We start from the raw sequence: 16,328 nt of genomic DNA, 5'->3' as shown, positions 1-16,328 counted from the left end.
TTAGATGACGAGTGGCAGCAATCGTGGCAAATTTTGCCTTGCAATTTCGATTAGTCACTTCCAACCGCTACTTTTGGTCTTGAAAGAGGTTGGCCGGTTTAACATTCCCGGTTCTTCACAAATATTAAGGAGTCGGAATTGCTAATCCGGTTCTTATTGTCTGATAATTAATAAAGACAACCTTGACGTCTTTTAAATTATTTTTTTGAGGGGAAAAAAACGTTACGTTGTCTCGTTATTAAATTTTAATTCTAGAACATTAACAAACTAGAATGAATCTTATATTTTAGAACGTTAAAATCTAGAGGAAAATGATAGTACAAATTCATCTCGTTGTTCCGGTCTAAGCCAAATTCAGGCATTTTGGCTAAGCCAGAGAATATTATCGAACAATCGTGTTTGAAAGGACGCGACTTTAAAATTGAACACCCAACTTCTTCAAGTGGTGGCGTAAAAAAATGAGTTCATGGAGAAAAAATGGATCACAAAATATTGAAAGCATCCAAACAAAAATAAAAAAGAGCTTTCTTGAAACTAATTGCAAAATCTGTAGATCATATTTCTATGGCGTACTTGGTCACAATTATGCACAAGTAAGCTAGCTAGAAGATATCATGTAGACACGGACACCAAAATTAATCAATCAATCAACTGCTTCCTATGGGTTCGCGTTCCGGTTCCGGTTCTGGTTCCCGTTCCAGTTCTGGCTCGGGCTCATTGTCGCTCGTCGGCCCCCAAATCAAAAGAGGAGTCTCTGGTTCTTCAAGCCCCTTGGCCTTGCTGTAGTTCAAACAACCAAGACAGAGTATGAAAAACTAAAACTAAAACTAAAACTAAAACCAGGCATATGCTTGAACTACATATATATGAAAACTAAAACCATGCGACAGAGCACATTGCACTGAAGCTATGATTCCAGGGGTACTATTACTACACGGACAAAGTCGGGCAGACAGTTGTGGCAACGTAATTTTCGGGAAAGGAAACATCAAATATGATTCTCGATGCATGAAACAGAACTGTAGTGTCATTGTTATCATTTCATGATTCAACTGCGTTGGAACGTGAGTCTGCAGAGATATGACTACTAGATGAAATCTGCTATCAATATCTTTGAATCCCAACTGCTTAATTGCTTAGAACCTTATGTGTGTGAGGAAGAGTCAAGAGGGAGAGAGTATAAAAACTTACTTGCATGTTTTCTTATTGTGGCCGAGGCCCTTGCATTTACTACACTGGAGCTGGCGCTTAATGATATCCACAGAGTCTGCAGATTTCATCTTTGGTCGGCCTGGAGCGCGCTTAGTAGGCGGAGGAGTTACTATAGTCGCTTCCACCAGCACTTCACTTTGCTCTTGTTTCTCCATAGTTGGTATGGGGTTGATCGACTCCGAATAAGTCAAACGGTAGCTTTCCGACATGAAGTATCTAGAGCAATAATCATAGAGGCTCCTGCCAAGGCATTCAAGAACAGCAATAGCATGACAACAAGGCAATCCTGTGAGCTGCCATCCTTTGCAACTACAGTCCCAGTGATCGATATCAACTATTTCAACAGATTCACCACGGACCTCAAAGACACTCCCATGTGAGAGTAACACGTGAAGTGATCTAGATTTTGCTGCCTCATTCTGAAGCCTGTCCTCCATAAAAGGTGTCAACCTTGTAACCCACTGGGTCGATTCAAGCCTTCGCCTATAAATTAGTTCCATGATCTTGCCGCGCAAAACATCGACCATCTGAGTAATTGGCAACTCATCCACCTCAGACACCCAACTGTAAAACTGTTGGCCGAAGTTGGATGTCATGTGATTGTATCTCGCCCCACCAAAAAATGCGTTAGCCCAGTGATCTGGCTCACTACTGATGACCCAATTATAAGCCTCATCTGAGATGGCCTTTATGTTTTTTACACAACTTTCAAACACCTCGAGTTTTGGTGCATAGGCAGCCGCATAGAAATCTTGAACCATGAGCCGCCTAGCATCATGTGAAAATTGTCCTTTGAGATCTTTATTAAGTTTCTCAGCAAGACAGCGCAGACAGTAACCATGGCAGCATTCCTTGCCAAAAATGCCGAGCAAAGATTCTCTTATGCCTTTCTGGAAATCGGAAACAAAAGTAATTTGCTCAGATGTCGAGAGAGCAGATTTTAATTGTGACAGAAACCAGTGCCAGTTATTTTCGGTTTCTTCGTCAACCACAGCAAATGCTACAGGGAAAAAATCATCATTCCCATCTGCCGCAGTAGCTGCTAATAAAGTACCTTGGTATTTTGAGTAAAGAAGAGTGCTATCAAGAAAAATAAGGGGGCGACACTGGTGAAAACCAGATATTGAGGCATGAAACGAGACAAAAAGTTGGCGGAAGCTTGAATCTTCTTTCGTACTCAATGTGGCGAGACTACCGGGATTAGTCTCCATTATCTTCTCACAAAAAAGTGGTAACTGTGAATACGCCTCTCTGTATGAACCCTGAAGCTGCTCTCGTGCAATCTCCTTGGCTCGCCAAGCTTGAGTATAATTCAACTGAATGCCATAATCACGTTTGATGTCACTCGCTATGTCTTTTGGCTTGTAATTTGGAGAAACTTTCAATTTTTCCTTAATGATGCTTCCTATCCATCCTCTAGTCGCCCTATAACCAGCTTTTACAGTAGCCCCTTCACAAGTGTGCTCCGGATTCATTTTCTTTATGCATATTAGTTGAGTGGTAGCCAATCTAGATGCATATATACGCCATGGACAGCCTTCTGTTTTGCACTTGGCAGTAACACGATGACTGTCGTTTTTCTTATATTTGTAGGTGAATCCATGGGCAATCGAGTACTTATGCAGAGCTTCACGGAATTCGGCAAATGTATTAAATCTTTGGTCCACACCAGTGATAATATTTTCCCACTGAGTCGCTGCTCTACGGTGCTTATCTTCATGGCCAAAAGGATAAACATCAAGTGTTGTAGTTTCAATAGGTTCATCCAAGACAATTGCATCATCAGTTTGCATAAGGTCCACAGGGACATCAGTAGGAAGTTCTGACTCAGAAGCAATCGTTCTGCTAGACCTGTATAATTAAGAAAATCATGCATTCCTTTCGGAACATACTAAAATTGACCTCTATAATGCTCCGATAATAAATCAGCATACAAGCAACTACAATTCTGGGGGCAGCACCGCAGGGCAGGGGAAACAGTTCATATTGAACATGCTAAAACTGCAAGATGAAAAGTACCTACTGGCAGGCATATTGGACACATTTCGGGAAGCAGTAAATACAAAAACTTCCACCTGGTCAGATTCCTTAAAGAAGTTAACCATGCGGTGAAGGTCCTTATCCTTAGATATACTGATGAGGGTCTTCCTGTTCCCAGGGAGAAAATACTTGATCCCCATGCCATCCACACCGCATTGAAATGTTTCAGCAAGTTCATGTTTGAAATCTTTCAATTGGGTGTGCTGATCCAGGTCCAAGGCATAAGCTTCCCCACCCGCATAATATAAGGACCCATCATCTTTGTTGCTCACAAATTCCCCTCCAGATTGGCATATGGCTATAATTTTCTTCGTCGTACCCATCGCAATTCACATAACCTGTATCACCAATTACTGAAAAAATCACATCTCGAAAAACTAAACAGACGGGAATACAATCAAGCAAAGAGACGACGAGGTTTCCCAGAGAAAAAAACCCCAAGGAAACAACAATGCACCAACTTTCAGCGACCAACAGCACAAAATTAGGAACTGGTACCAGTAAAAAATCGAAACCATGACAATCGACAGCCAAGATTATACCTTTAAACGGTTAAAAATTCACAACTCGACCTCAAAAAAAAAAAAAAATCACAACTCCCGCAAATTTGATGGCACAATTCCGTAAGTAATTTAATTCAGTGAGAAAAAAGCAGCAATTCAAACCCAAAAAAACCCAGAGGCTTTACCTTTTCACGGTAGTGTGAAATTAAGCTTGACTTTTTCGGGTCTCCTGGGTAGATAGGGAGAGGAGGAGGAGATCCTCGATGGCAAGGACCAGGGAATATTTACTGATACCAAATTAAATCTGAACCGTTGGTTAATCCAAAGCTATCCCGCATCCATGGATGTTACCACGTACGCGTGTGCCCAATCCATGAACCTCAATATATAATTTCCATTTTATATATATTTTGGGGAAGAGGCTCGGGAATGGCACCGACCCAAGGTCTGACGAGTGTCGACGGGTCGGAACGAGTACAAAAAATGGGTAACGGGTCGAGTGTATGTACATAATTAGAAGATATAAAATATAAAATTTTATTTAAAAATATATTAATATATAATATTTTATTTTAAAAGTAAATTATTTACGTTTACAGAATTATATGTTCGGCATCATTGGTATCTTTTTTATCTTGTGAGCTTTAAATAAAATTTTGTTCTCCAACATTTACATATACTCCTAGTTTGTGATTATCAAGTATTGAAATATCACAAAAAACTTACACGAGACTGTCTTTAGGGTCAATTTTGTAAGACAAATCTCATATCCGACCTAAAAAAATATTTTTTTATATCAAAAATATTATTTTTCACTCTCGATATAAATCAAGTCGATATATATATTCACGAGCCTAAAATATTTTCAACTGCTTGGAATGATGATTTTCTGCAACTTATCTGCGTGACAACCACTTCCCGGAGATAAATAACTAACTAATGGAAGGGATTTAGATACCAAAAGCTAGAGCAACATATAAAAAATAATGGATTTATTTAGTACAATTACTGAGTACTGATAACAAAAAAAATATTGGAGAAAAAAGTTTGATATGGACATCATAATTATTTTAAAATGAATTCCTTATGTGATAAATTTTTTTTTTCGATTTTGGTATTTTATATCATCAAATTTTATTTTTAACTTTATATCTTTCGATTTTTGACAATTCTATTATTTTTTATCAGAGTATTTACATATATCAACACGTGCAAAAAAATAAATATACAAAACGTCCTAATTTTTTTTGTATTTTCCCAGATGCTCATTGGTAAAAAGTGTCCCGACTCTTTATTTGAAAGAATTAAGATTTTGAGTCTCAATCAATCGCATCGATCGCACATTCGCAACGTTCAAAATTCACCGAGTCCGAAGCTTCAGAAGGAAACATCGCCAAGACAAATATCCAACATTAGTCTTTTTTAAATATAGGAAAACATATTTTCTTTGTCTTTTTTTTAATATAAAAAATATCATTATTTTATAAAATCCTTCCTAATTAACACATCAAAAACCTCCTATTTAATTAGAGGGATGTAAATTTTACTTTAGGAAAAAACAAATATTTAAAACATGGGAGAAGACTTACATTTTTAAAAAATATATATATTATATATGAAACAATATAAATATTTACAAAAATATAAAGAAGAAAAGCTATCATCCCACTCCAACTACTTATTTCTTTGTCCAACGACTTTTCATTGGCAAAGTCATGGTCGAAATTATCTAAATAAAAAGTAAAAGGTTTTTTGGTCATTAAAAGAAGAAAAGCTATCATCCCTTAAAACAATGTTTGAATTCTAATTTGACAGATTACCACTTGATCAATTTAACTTAAGTATACATGTTAAAATTATATGATATTTGGATTGCATAACTCCAATGTAGATTAAATTTCCAAAAGAAAAAAAGCAACGTAAATTCTATTTTTCTAAAAAACGGTAGGCGAACGATACATATGTAAACAATCCAAATCAAATCAAACAGTATCAGGCTTGAGCTTGATTCGTTTAAGATTGTTTGAGCTCGAGCTGATTCGAACTTCTATTATCAAGCTCGAACTCGGTTTGTCTTGAAATTACTAAGCTCGAGAAAAGCCTGAGCTCGACTCGTTAAAAACTCTTTTATCATGTTAATTAAGCAGAGCTCGATTCGAGCTTTTTAAAAGTAAAATATATCTATGATATAATTTTAAATAAGACATAAAAAAGTAAATTCATTCACAAATAACCAAAATGACAAAAATAACAACTAAAAAAATCATAAACTCATTATATTATTAAACATCCCAAAATAATACATGTGGGGCCCTTAGCTCCTAATCGTTATTACAATGCAATCTGATTAGGGTTAATTAATCACAACGGAAAACGAGTTTAAATTTTCTTTACAATGAGCCCAAGTCATTTTATTTTAATACTAAAAATAGTATCTCATCTCACGCCATAATCATGCCCACACGTAATCACAACCAATCACATACAAACATCTCATATCCTCGGGACATGCCCCGGTATATAGATACATATACAGATATACTGGGAACAAGACATAAACATAAACCTCAGCCCAAGCTGTGGCTCCCACCAGAAGTACCCTCTCCGGTCTCCTGATATCCTGGAGTACCTGCCATTGTCCACACACAAAGACAACAACAGCCCCCTCTTGGGGTGAGCAAAGCTCCGTATGGAACAACCAATCATATATACCACAGATATCTAAACAATGATATATGGTATGCAATGCATGTATGTCGTGGAGGTATCAGGTCAAATGCCCATCCACTGAGCACATGTCAGAATCAATCGAATCGCTATCAAATCAAATCAATGCTCGAGCTGGCACACCGGCCGATATGGGAATACACGTATGATAGCGTCGGCAAAGCGCCATCAAATCCCACATCTCATATCCAATCATATGGGGCCACAATTGTCTATGCTTTACGGGTCATATAATACCGGCATAGCGATTGTGTTCACAAACCCCGGAATCCAATCCAATCATATCAAGGTATCCAAGGATCATAGCTCAACGTGCAAGTCATGTATCGATGTATGCATAAAATGATGTGTGTTAACAAAACATTTATTTTATACATCGATATTCAAATCATAATGTCATGTATGCCACATCAAATCAAAAATTAGGCATATAGACACGTATTCCAATCCAATCAATCCAATCATATATCATATAAGACAGATATCTGTCGTATGTTACCCGGTCTCAACATACCTCAATTCTTCGTTTCCAGTTGATGTAGCCTGAAGATATTGATATTACACTTTATCTACATCAATAACATACTCATTCCAATCAATAACATACTCCAAAATCATTAATATGAGTTTCAAATATCGTTTGAAACTCCAAAAATTCATATCAAATCCAAATCATATCATAATTAAATTCCGACTTCGAATACAAGTTTCTTGTCGGTTATTCTACTACATATCAGAAATTCAACTTCAAATACATGCTATTCCAGCACTTGGATATTTAAAGCTGCTGGAATCAAAAGAAAATTACCTCAGTCAGAAGCCCTCGACGCGAAGATCACAAATATATAATTTGTTTCGCGTTTAGACAGCGTTTCGAAGTCGATTCGGACGGAAGAAATTGATATTCTCTCGACTTTTTCGATGTTATCGTATGATGAAATGAAGAAAGAAGGAAGAAATAATTTAATCTTATCTCCACCGCTCTCGCGCTCGGGCGGTAGAATTCTCGCGCTCGAGCGCGAGAGGTTCTGCCCCCGAGTCAAATATGTACCGCGCTCGAGCGGTCAAAAACTATCGCTCGGGCGCGGCATGTTCTGTCCAAGAACACTTTTTGTGCCACACTGGCGCTCGGGCGGTCATTTTCTACCGCTCGGGCGCCACATGTCATGTACCAAATATTTATTTTTGAACTATTTTTGCGTCCGGCTTCTCCAATCGAGTTCTTACAACGTCAATTCATATACATTATTCATTTCTCAATTTCATTGTCATGATATACATCAAATACATAATCATATGACAATTTCATAATTTATCGATAATCACACAGGATTTACAATAACACGACACACGGTCCTTACAATACATCTAGCATCCAGATAACAAATATCCATCATATACTAATATCGTCATATAAATAACAGTGCAATAATTTTACTCTTTTTATACTTAAATTCCTTATATTGACATTAATACTAATATTTTTATTTTTCAAGTCACCTAAACAAGTTGAGCTCGAGCTTTATGAGCCACCTAAATGATTCGAACTCGAGCTTACGAGCCACCTAAACAATCCGGGCTCACGAGCCGAATATCTCTAAGCTTGAGCTTGACTTGATTAAATTTTCGAGCTAGAAATCGAGTTTGGGCTTGGTTTGATATGATTAAATATTAACAAACAAACTCAAAAAAAGCTTTTTATCGAGCCAAGCACCGAATAACTCACAAACGGTTTGGTTCATTTACATCCCTAGCGAACGAATACTCACTGTCTAATCGGGTTTTTTAATTAAATATCTAATTCTTCTTGTTCATCTCCATGTTTATCTAATAATTCATCTATATCGGATTCAAATTCAAAATCAATAGCATATTCCTCCTCTTTATTCGATACAAATTGATCGAAAATATGTCGAACAATTTTTTTTAAAAAAATTAAAAACAAATAAAACAAAAATTATACATTATATTAGGTGACCACCTAGACAGCGAGTAGGCATATTAGGTAGCCGTTTTTTTTAACAGCGTCTATAGACATCGCCTTACTAGAAATTGGAGGGATGACCACCTTCTTTTTTAACAGTAGACTAAATTCTGAAAATACGACCATAACCATAAATTTGAATTAATCCACGGTTGCAATGCAAGATATAATCCGAATCGAAACCATTGAATACAGTTACTTTTTCAACGAATTCGAACAAACCAATTTATTGACCTTTTGGAACACGACATACGTATGTTACAAAATATTAATCCACTTGAATTATTTTTCCAGTGATATAAAAGTAATTTAAATTATTTAATGTCACTATATATATATATATATATATATATATATATATATATATATATATATATATATATATATATATAAAATGTTGATTTATATTGTGATATACTAGTTGCGGGATTTGTTTAGCAGTAGTATTCATTGTTCACGCATTCCCATGCATCCTTGAATTGAATTCAAACTTCTAATTGTCTCAGCAACTTGCACCCTTTCACATGCAAATATTGCTTATATCTTATCAGCAACTTGCACTTATTAGCATGCAAACTTGTGTAAGTTTTTCGGTGATGGTTTGGGTTGGTTGTAATAATTTATCGAAACATGATGTTTGAACTACTGTACGATTTAAAAGATTAAAGTTGTACTATTACAACCAGCTATAAAGTTTAGTAAAATGACAAACAATGAGTTCTATAATCGATTTCATTTATTACAACAAGTAGAATTATTGAGATAAAATATTGTCGAAGTGCAATAATTGTCTCTATTTGGTAGAACAATCGAAACATGATGTATGAGTTGTTGAACTGTTCAAAATATTAGGGTTGTATCGTTACCACTAGTTATATACGTAGATCTGATTTCATTTAATAAAATAGTACCAAATTGAATTTTAATCTATATTTACATATTTTAGAATTGATGAAATTGGAATTGAACCCGACGTGTCGTCTCAAATTTAAAATGCATGAGTTGTAAGTAATTGGCTTTGGCGTATCTTGATTCTACTAGCAAGTGGCGCTCAGATATTGATTTTATTAGCAAGTAGTGTCACTCCAATAATTTCAGGGAAGGGACATTCCAATATTAAAATTTCAGGGAAGTTAGCTATATATGACTTAGAAAAAATATAACTCGGGACACTAATTATTTTTCTTTGTAACAAGAAGCTAATATGCATTTAAATTATAATAGAAATATTAGATATTGAGTGGAAGTTTTAATATGTTGTCCATCAATCGGATCCATCTATATACCGATGACACCCACCTACTCGATGTGATGAAGCATATAAAAAATGGCTTATTCAATAAATGTACGAGTACAGATGTTGACATGGTACGTGGATATCATAACAAAACTAAATATATATTATATAATATGCTGGAATACGATATTTGTAATTAAGTAATGACGCAGTTTGCTTGTTCCTACGGGTACACGTACATTAAATTAATTGTTTCAACATATTGTAGCTCGTGCATATTTTATATTACAACCAGTTCCCAAGAATGAAGAAACTCAACAGTTAAAAAATTTCTGATATTTGCTGTCAAATTAGACTACGTGACAGGGTCAAATAACAACGAATCAACCAGGCAAGTATGTAACTCTTTATATATAGATCGACTTGGAAGATTAACATCACAATCAAACTTGAAAACCGCAGAAAAATTTCAAAGAAGTTGATTGAATATGGGAGTAAAGGAAGTTACTGTGCACATGACTGTAGGAAATGGTGAAACTAGCTACGCCAACAATTCTGCCCATCAAGTAAATTACACACAAAAGATATGGATTCATTGTTTTTTTTTTTCATGTAATTTAACCAATGCATTGTGTGTTTATTCTTTAATCTCTCAGAAAATAGGGATATCGAAAGCGAAGTATGTCTTGGATGAGTGCCTCAAACAAATGGTCGCGGATAATGGATTCTCGAAATGCTTCAAGATGGTTGATTTGGGTTGTTCGTCTGGACCCAACACGCTCTCTGTCGTCGCTGAGATAATTAACACGATCGGAAGGTTGCGTAAGTTGAACAATGTTGATCATGAGTTGCCTGAAATGGAAGTGTTTTTGAATGATCTTGAAGGGAATGACTTCAACAACTTGTTTAAGTTGCTGCCGAGTTTTTACAAGAAACTGAATGAGGTGACGGGAAACGAAGGGATTAGATGCTTTGTTTCTGGTTTGCCGGGATCTTTCTATGGCAGACTGTTTCCAAGCAACACTCTCAACTTTGTTTACTCGTCCTTCAGTCTCCAGTGGCTCTCTAAGGTATACATGCATGCATGTTACTTTGGTACCGCTGTCATCGGGTATATAATATATTACATTTTAATTAGAATCTGTTTCATAGTTTCAAATGCTGCAAATGATGTAGATTCCTGAAGGACTGGAGAATAACAAAGAGAACATTCACATGGCAATGGCAAGTCCCCCGGAGATATTCGAAGCATATGCAAGACAATATCGCCAGGATTTCACCACATTCTTGACTTCACGGGGTGAGGAAATGGTCCCGGGTGGCCGTATGGTTCTCACATTTGTCGGCAGAAGTGTCGAGGACCCGTCCACAAAAGATGACTGCGCACATTTCACACTTCTTGCGAGCTCACTTCTTGAAATGGTGAATGAGGTATATTGGGAAAAATAGATTGAATATTCATATTTATGACAATTTGATGTTACCAAAGAACATAGATATTAGAGACACATGGATGATGTCTACAAAGTTTGTATATATATACATATAATTTGCACGCATGATCATCAAAATAGTATTTCTAACCAATCAAATTAATGAACCAGGGACTTGTGAAGGAGAGTGATTTGCATTCATTCAACATGCCTATATACACACCAAGCAAACAAGACGTGGAGGGAGTGATACACAAACAGGGATCCTTCAATCTCGACAAGTTCGAGCCCTTTCTAGTTCCTTGGGATGCACATGTCAAACATGAAGATACACTAGACCAGATTTCTCAGCTTTGCGCCAACGGGTCCGCCCCAGACCACAGCCGTGGAAAACGCGTCTCAGATTTCATCCGGGCTTATACAGAACCGGTATTGACGAGCCATTTCGGGAGTTCCATCATAGACAACTTGTATGGAAAATATGCAAAGAAACTCGCTGAGTATCTGTCAACGGAGCAACCATCTTTCTACAATATTATCATTTGCTTGAGTAAGAAATGACTGCTGATACAAAAGTTGATCCATAAAATCACTTTAAATTAAATAGTTCATGTATTAATAAATGTTCTTGATATTATCCAATAAAAGCCGTGCGCGCGATTCTTATATAATTTTAGTTTAGTGCCATCTATGCGTTAATAACTGTCAATGATATATCCACAGTTTGATGTTTTTGATAAGAATTTACGTATCGTACCCAAGTGAACAATTTTACACGATAAAAATTATCTATTTTATTCTTATTTTATCATGAATACTGACATGATATTGCACACATGTACGCCACATACGTACATGTTAGCACCACGCGGTCATCTCATTAGTACACCGTCCAAAAGGTCAAAAATTGCAAAAAATAATATAATATATTAAAACTAAAATTTGATAACACATATTACAAAAATTGCAAATTAGATAAACTAATAAATATGACCAAAATTGTAATTTTCCTAAAAATATGAGCCACTGATAAATTTGAGGAAACATTTCATATATGTAATTATAAAGAACATATAGTAACGACTAATGACCACTTCATTGACACTGATCCTTAATTCATATGGTGAGGCTCAGTAGAATCTTGTCTTTAATAAAAAAAATTCACTTCCATATCATGTTAAATTTTTCTAGAATTTAAATTTAAGCTTTTGTAAAACTAGGCAGTTAATTTGCTGCAGATCACATGTAACTAGGTAGAATATTAATTAAGAAAAATAACATCTTCTCACTACAAGAAATTTTACATTTAATATGAAATAGTACCATATGACGACGTGCGGTGCGTTGCGATATGTCAGATTTCTTGAAGTGATAATTCGTTGAATGTCCTTAATCGGTAGAAGCTACAATTCTACTAATACTAGATAGAATCTTAAACAAACTAGAATATATTTTGTCATTAAACCAAAAAAGGTACCAAAGAATGTTGTATAATCCATCGATTCTTCGTATCCGCATTCACCTTCATCTTCAGGCCTTACATCCGAACGCCCTAATGTTTCTGAGACGACACCTCGTCGTCGTCATCTTCTGAACTGTCGTCAATACCACAAAAGTCATGAGGATCAACCTCAAAATCATCAGCACTGCTCTCAGGGTCAAGAATATGCAACATAGACACTTGATGAATCTGTTTATCTCTACTCTTAACAAGTTTCAATTCATCTATCATCCCCGGATAATCCCTAAACCCACGTTTTTGAATCTTGAAAAGCATCAAAATCAAGAAGCGAACACTCCTTTCTATCTCTACCTCGTGACAAACCCTATAAAACTCCTGAAGAACAGTCCTGAACTTGATGGGCAAGAATTCTTTGAAAGTCGAGCCACATTCGATGCAGAACTTCACCGCAACCTCGACGTGTTCGGAGTTCGGATTCCCCATCAGAAACAAGCACACGTCATTCGCCAAAAGCGGGTGAACGACCAACTGATTCACAAAGTGCGCCAAGAACTTGGAAAGAACCCGCAATCTTTTCATGTTACCGCTTCTGCCATCGTAATTATACTCGTCTTTAAGCTTTAAAAGAACCCTTTTCACCAGCAGAAGCCCCAAGTCAGGGAAATTAGAGTTGATGATTGCCACTAAAGCAGCATAAACATTGGTTAACCGAGGAGAATTCATCTGGGATTTCATAATCTCTTGACAGAACACACCCCTACCCTCAAACAGATCTTCTTTCGAGATTTCTGCCGCGATTTCTCGGACGTTGGAGATATTCACGTTGCTCACTAGTTCCGTGATTCTTTCTTTCATGGAGAACCACTTAATCCTCTTTTCCTCGACGATCTTTATACATTTCTGCGTCCGCCAAGAAGATTCACTGGTAACAGAAGACTCTCTGTCTTTGGATCCCATTATACTCTACCTTGAATCACTTTTTTTCCTCGTTTTTTTTTTTTTTGCCAAGAAAATCGTCGTCCCAAGTAGGAGGGTTTCGAGAATTGTTTGAAAATATAATAATCAATTAGAATTCTAATAGGATTGTGATTTGGAAAATTTCTTCTGATTGGGCTACAAGTAAACTTGTCAAAGAAATTGGTATCTTAAACGCGCAGGACTCTCTCGAGCACTAATTGAAAAAGGGTAAATAATCTGATTCAGGGGATTCTTGACTTAAATAAATCTAAGAGAGATAACAAATATTTCCTTTTAAATATATTGCGATCATATGTCCTTATTTGCTTCAACTTTTTTTTTTTTTTTTAAATTATCACTTAAAGTTAAATAAAATGATTATTTAATCAAAGAATTGGTCTCTTTTGTCACAGTTTTATTTCCGTGAAACGAGTCACCCTGATTCTGTGATTCATACATACAATACAAAATCGTATTTTTCAAAAATATTATTTTTGAATGATTTTGGTCAGATCGAATATTGTCTCACAAAATTGACTCGTGAAATAATTTAACGAAAGTTTTGTGTTAATCGAGTTCAATATATAATCAATGCATAATAAAGGGCCACCAAATTCAGATTTATATCACGAAGAAATTTTTATTTTCGTATTTTCTGATATTTCACATGTGAGAATATAATATTCAACCACGTGCTTCGAATGGAAATACCGCGTCAGAGTCATTTTCGGAAAATAATTTTGCGAACCTCAAACTTCATAAATAGCAGATATTTGATTTTAATTTTTTTATGTTTTTTTTAGTTTTTATTTTTTTGTGTTAAAATCCGAATAAAAGGAGCCCAAATATTCTAAAAGCCCAAAGTTTTGTGTTAAAATCCGAATAAAAGCGGCCCATTTATGGTTTCGTTTACAAACAAATCAACCACTTGCGCAGTTGCGCTGTTATCAAGCCATCTTTCAAAAAAGAAATAGTCGTTTTATTTTGATTTCAAAAATAAAAATAAAACAAGGCAAAACTTGTGTGAAAATGTCTCATGGATCGTATTTTGTGAGACGGAGCTCTTATTTGGGTCATCCATAAAAAAATATTACTTTTTATGCTAATAGTATTACTTTTTATTGCGAATATCGGTAGAATTGACCCGTCTCACGGATAAAGATTCGTGATACCTTCTCACAAAAGACTTACTCTAAATAACAAATTAATTTATTTTCTTTAACTCAAAATTTAATATTAGCGATTGGGCGGACGCATTACATTTGTAATTTAATACATAAATATTATGTGTTTGTACATATTTTGGTTTTCAAATTTAGTTATAATATTTTCAAAATTAAATATAATATGGAATTTAGTAAGAGTAATTTTCTATAATGATGAATATGAACATTTAACTATTCTTGATCATATTGTACATTTTTTTTAAAATGATTTATTTTTTAAAAAAGTATTTTATAAAAGGTCCTCTATAATTTTTTTAACCTTGAACCCACACACGCTACCTTTTTTTTTTTTTTTTTTTTTTTATGCATTTTGGTTAAATTAGCAGCGCAAACGCCGTAGCCTAAAAATTATGAAAACTAGGTGAACAATCCTGGACAAACTCAGTATGACAGACTCAAATTAAAAAGATAGAGAGACAAGAATTGAACATCGGATATATTGATAAGTGTCCGCCATACGCTAAAATCTCATCTCCCCCTTAGGAGCAAAGGTCCTCTATCATTGATTTTACGGAATTTGTGTAGTGGTGATATTAAATTAGTGTTCTATGTAATTCCGAATTATTCAACGATTTATTCAATTAATTTGCTAATTTATTTTATATCACCAAGTGCAAGTGGTTATAACTATTTATAAAAATTCATATAATTATTTGTTGATTAATTCGAGTGGATGGGGGTTCAATTTGGAACCCTCATTTGAAATCATTAATAAAATCTCGCACTTATTTAAAATTAACCTAGCAAAAAAAAAGTTCACTTGAGAAGGTTTCACGAAGCCAATTTTATGATGTAGATCTCTAACTCGATTCAATTCACGAAAAAACATTTATTTTTATCGTAAAAATGTTAACTTTCAATTAAATATCGATACAGATGATCTATCTCATACAAATAGATCTGTAATAGACATGTGCATACTCTAAAATTAGTTGGTGGAACCAAATATCCAGTGGTCCAAACTTGCCATCTTGAGAACAAGAGGCTAGTTAAAATCACCATTATTATCTTCTGATTACTCTAATCTTTATCGCTCGTGATCATCGTTAACCCTCGATCCAACGATTAATAATCCTTCGTTACATTATAATCGATGCAACTTAAGTTCATTTATCAACTCTATGTAGTGTAATGACCAAATTAGGGGTGTTTTTTCAAATAAAAATATGATAAAGTTTAGGTAGCAAACATGGTGGGGACATCGGATTTAAGCATGAGATTAAGGGAAATTAATACGTTAATTTAGGTCCGTGGACGTGTTGTGATTGGTGGATAGGGAACCCCGCCGGTGTGATTATCAAGAAAAAGTCGTTAATTAATATATTATTCTCCATAATACAACAAGCTAAGAACGAGTCATCAAAGAATCCAACCACTGTGTTTACTTGGGGAAATACAACTTTTTCCCCTTCAAATATTCTTAGTAATCTCTCCAAAGTTATGAAACAGATAAATAATAAACACAAAAGGCTTTAGGATTTTATAAATTATGATTGGTTCAAAACTCCTTTTGATATTTTTATATAACAAAAATATTGTATAAAAAG

At 35.2% G+C, this 16,328-nt stretch overlaps 3 protein-coding genes across 7 annotated transcripts; 1 reads left to right on the top strand and 2 right to left on the bottom strand.

Annotated features, from left to right (window-relative positions):
- Positions 1-509: 509 nt before the first annotated feature.
- Positions 510-4,207, bottom strand: LOC140812986 (uncharacterized). 5 transcript variants are annotated; one of them, XM_073171380.1, is made up of 4 exons: positions 3,941-4,207; positions 3,232-3,590; positions 1,192-3,063; positions 510-780 (listed from the first exon to the last, which is right to left on the bottom strand). In XM_073171380.1, the coding sequence occupies exons 2-4, from the start codon at positions 3,573-3,575 to the stop codon at positions 648-650; spliced, it is 2,349 nt and encodes a 782-aa protein (XP_073027481.1). In that variant the 5' UTR covers positions 3,576-3,590; positions 3,941-4,207; the 3' UTR covers positions 510-647. The 5 variants fall into 5 exon arrangements, with proteins under 5 accessions (XP_073027481.1, XP_073027480.1, XP_073027479.1 ...); XM_073171379.1 differs by lacking the exon at positions 3,941-4,207 and adding an exon at positions 3,795-3,934; XM_073171378.1 differs by lacking the exon at positions 3,941-4,207 and having other exon boundaries at positions 3,232-3,733.
- A 5,953-nt stretch (positions 4,208-10,160) lies between these two features.
- LOC140812818 (benzoate carboxyl methyltransferase-like) lies at positions 10,161-11,812 on the top strand. Its single transcript, XM_073171186.1, has 4 exons — positions 10,161-10,269; positions 10,360-10,773; positions 10,880-11,134; positions 11,308-11,812. Exons 1-4 carry the CDS (start codon positions 10,192-10,194, stop codon positions 11,695-11,697), a joined length of 1,137 nt encoding a protein of 378 aa, XP_073027287.1. The 5' UTR covers positions 10,161-10,191; the 3' UTR covers positions 11,698-11,812.
- Positions 11,813-12,688: 876 nt separating this feature from the next.
- On the bottom strand, positions 12,689-13,555 carry LOC140811305 (uncharacterized). Its single transcript, XM_073169168.1, has one exon. It carries the CDS (start codon positions 13,553-13,555, stop codon positions 12,689-12,691), a length of 867 nt encoding a protein of 288 aa, XP_073025269.1.
- Positions 13,556-16,328: the final 2,773 nt, after the last annotated feature.

This window comes from Primulina eburnea, chromosome 14 (genome assembly GCF_022965805.1).
Source record: "Primulina eburnea isolate SZY01 chromosome 14, ASM2296580v1, whole genome shotgun sequence".
Lineage (NCBI taxonomy): Eukaryota > Viridiplantae > Streptophyta > Magnoliopsida > Lamiales > Gesneriaceae > Primulina > Primulina eburnea.
This window is presented reverse-complemented; position numbering and strand designations above follow the sequence as displayed.

Coding starts and splice junctions, on each gene's coding strand:
- LOC140812986 (XM_073171380.1), bottom strand. CDS start 3,575: ATGGGTACGACGAAGAAAATTATAGCCATATGCCAATCTGGAGGGGAA. Junction 3,064..3,231: donor TCCAATATGCCTGCCAGTAG/GTACTTTTCATC, acceptor TTAATTATACAG/GTCTAGCAGAACGATTGCTT. Junction 781..1,191: donor CACAATAAGAAAACATGCAA/GTAAGTTTTTAT, acceptor TTTGAACTACAG/CAAGGCCAAGGGGCTTGAAG.
- LOC140812818 (XM_073171186.1), top strand. CDS start 10,192: ATGGGAGTAAAGGAAGTTACTGTGCACATGACTGTAGGAAATGGTGAA. Junction 10,270..10,359: donor CCAACAATTCTGCCCATCAA/GTAAATTACACA, acceptor TTAATCTCTCAG/AAAATAGGGATATCGAAAGC. Junction 11,135..11,307: donor TTCTTGAAATGGTGAATGAG/GTATATTGGGAA, acceptor TTAATGAACCAG/GGACTTGTGAAGGAGAGTGA.
- LOC140811305 (XM_073169168.1), bottom strand. CDS start 13,555: ATGGGATCCAAAGACAGAGAGTCTTCTGTTACCAGTGAATCTTCTTGG.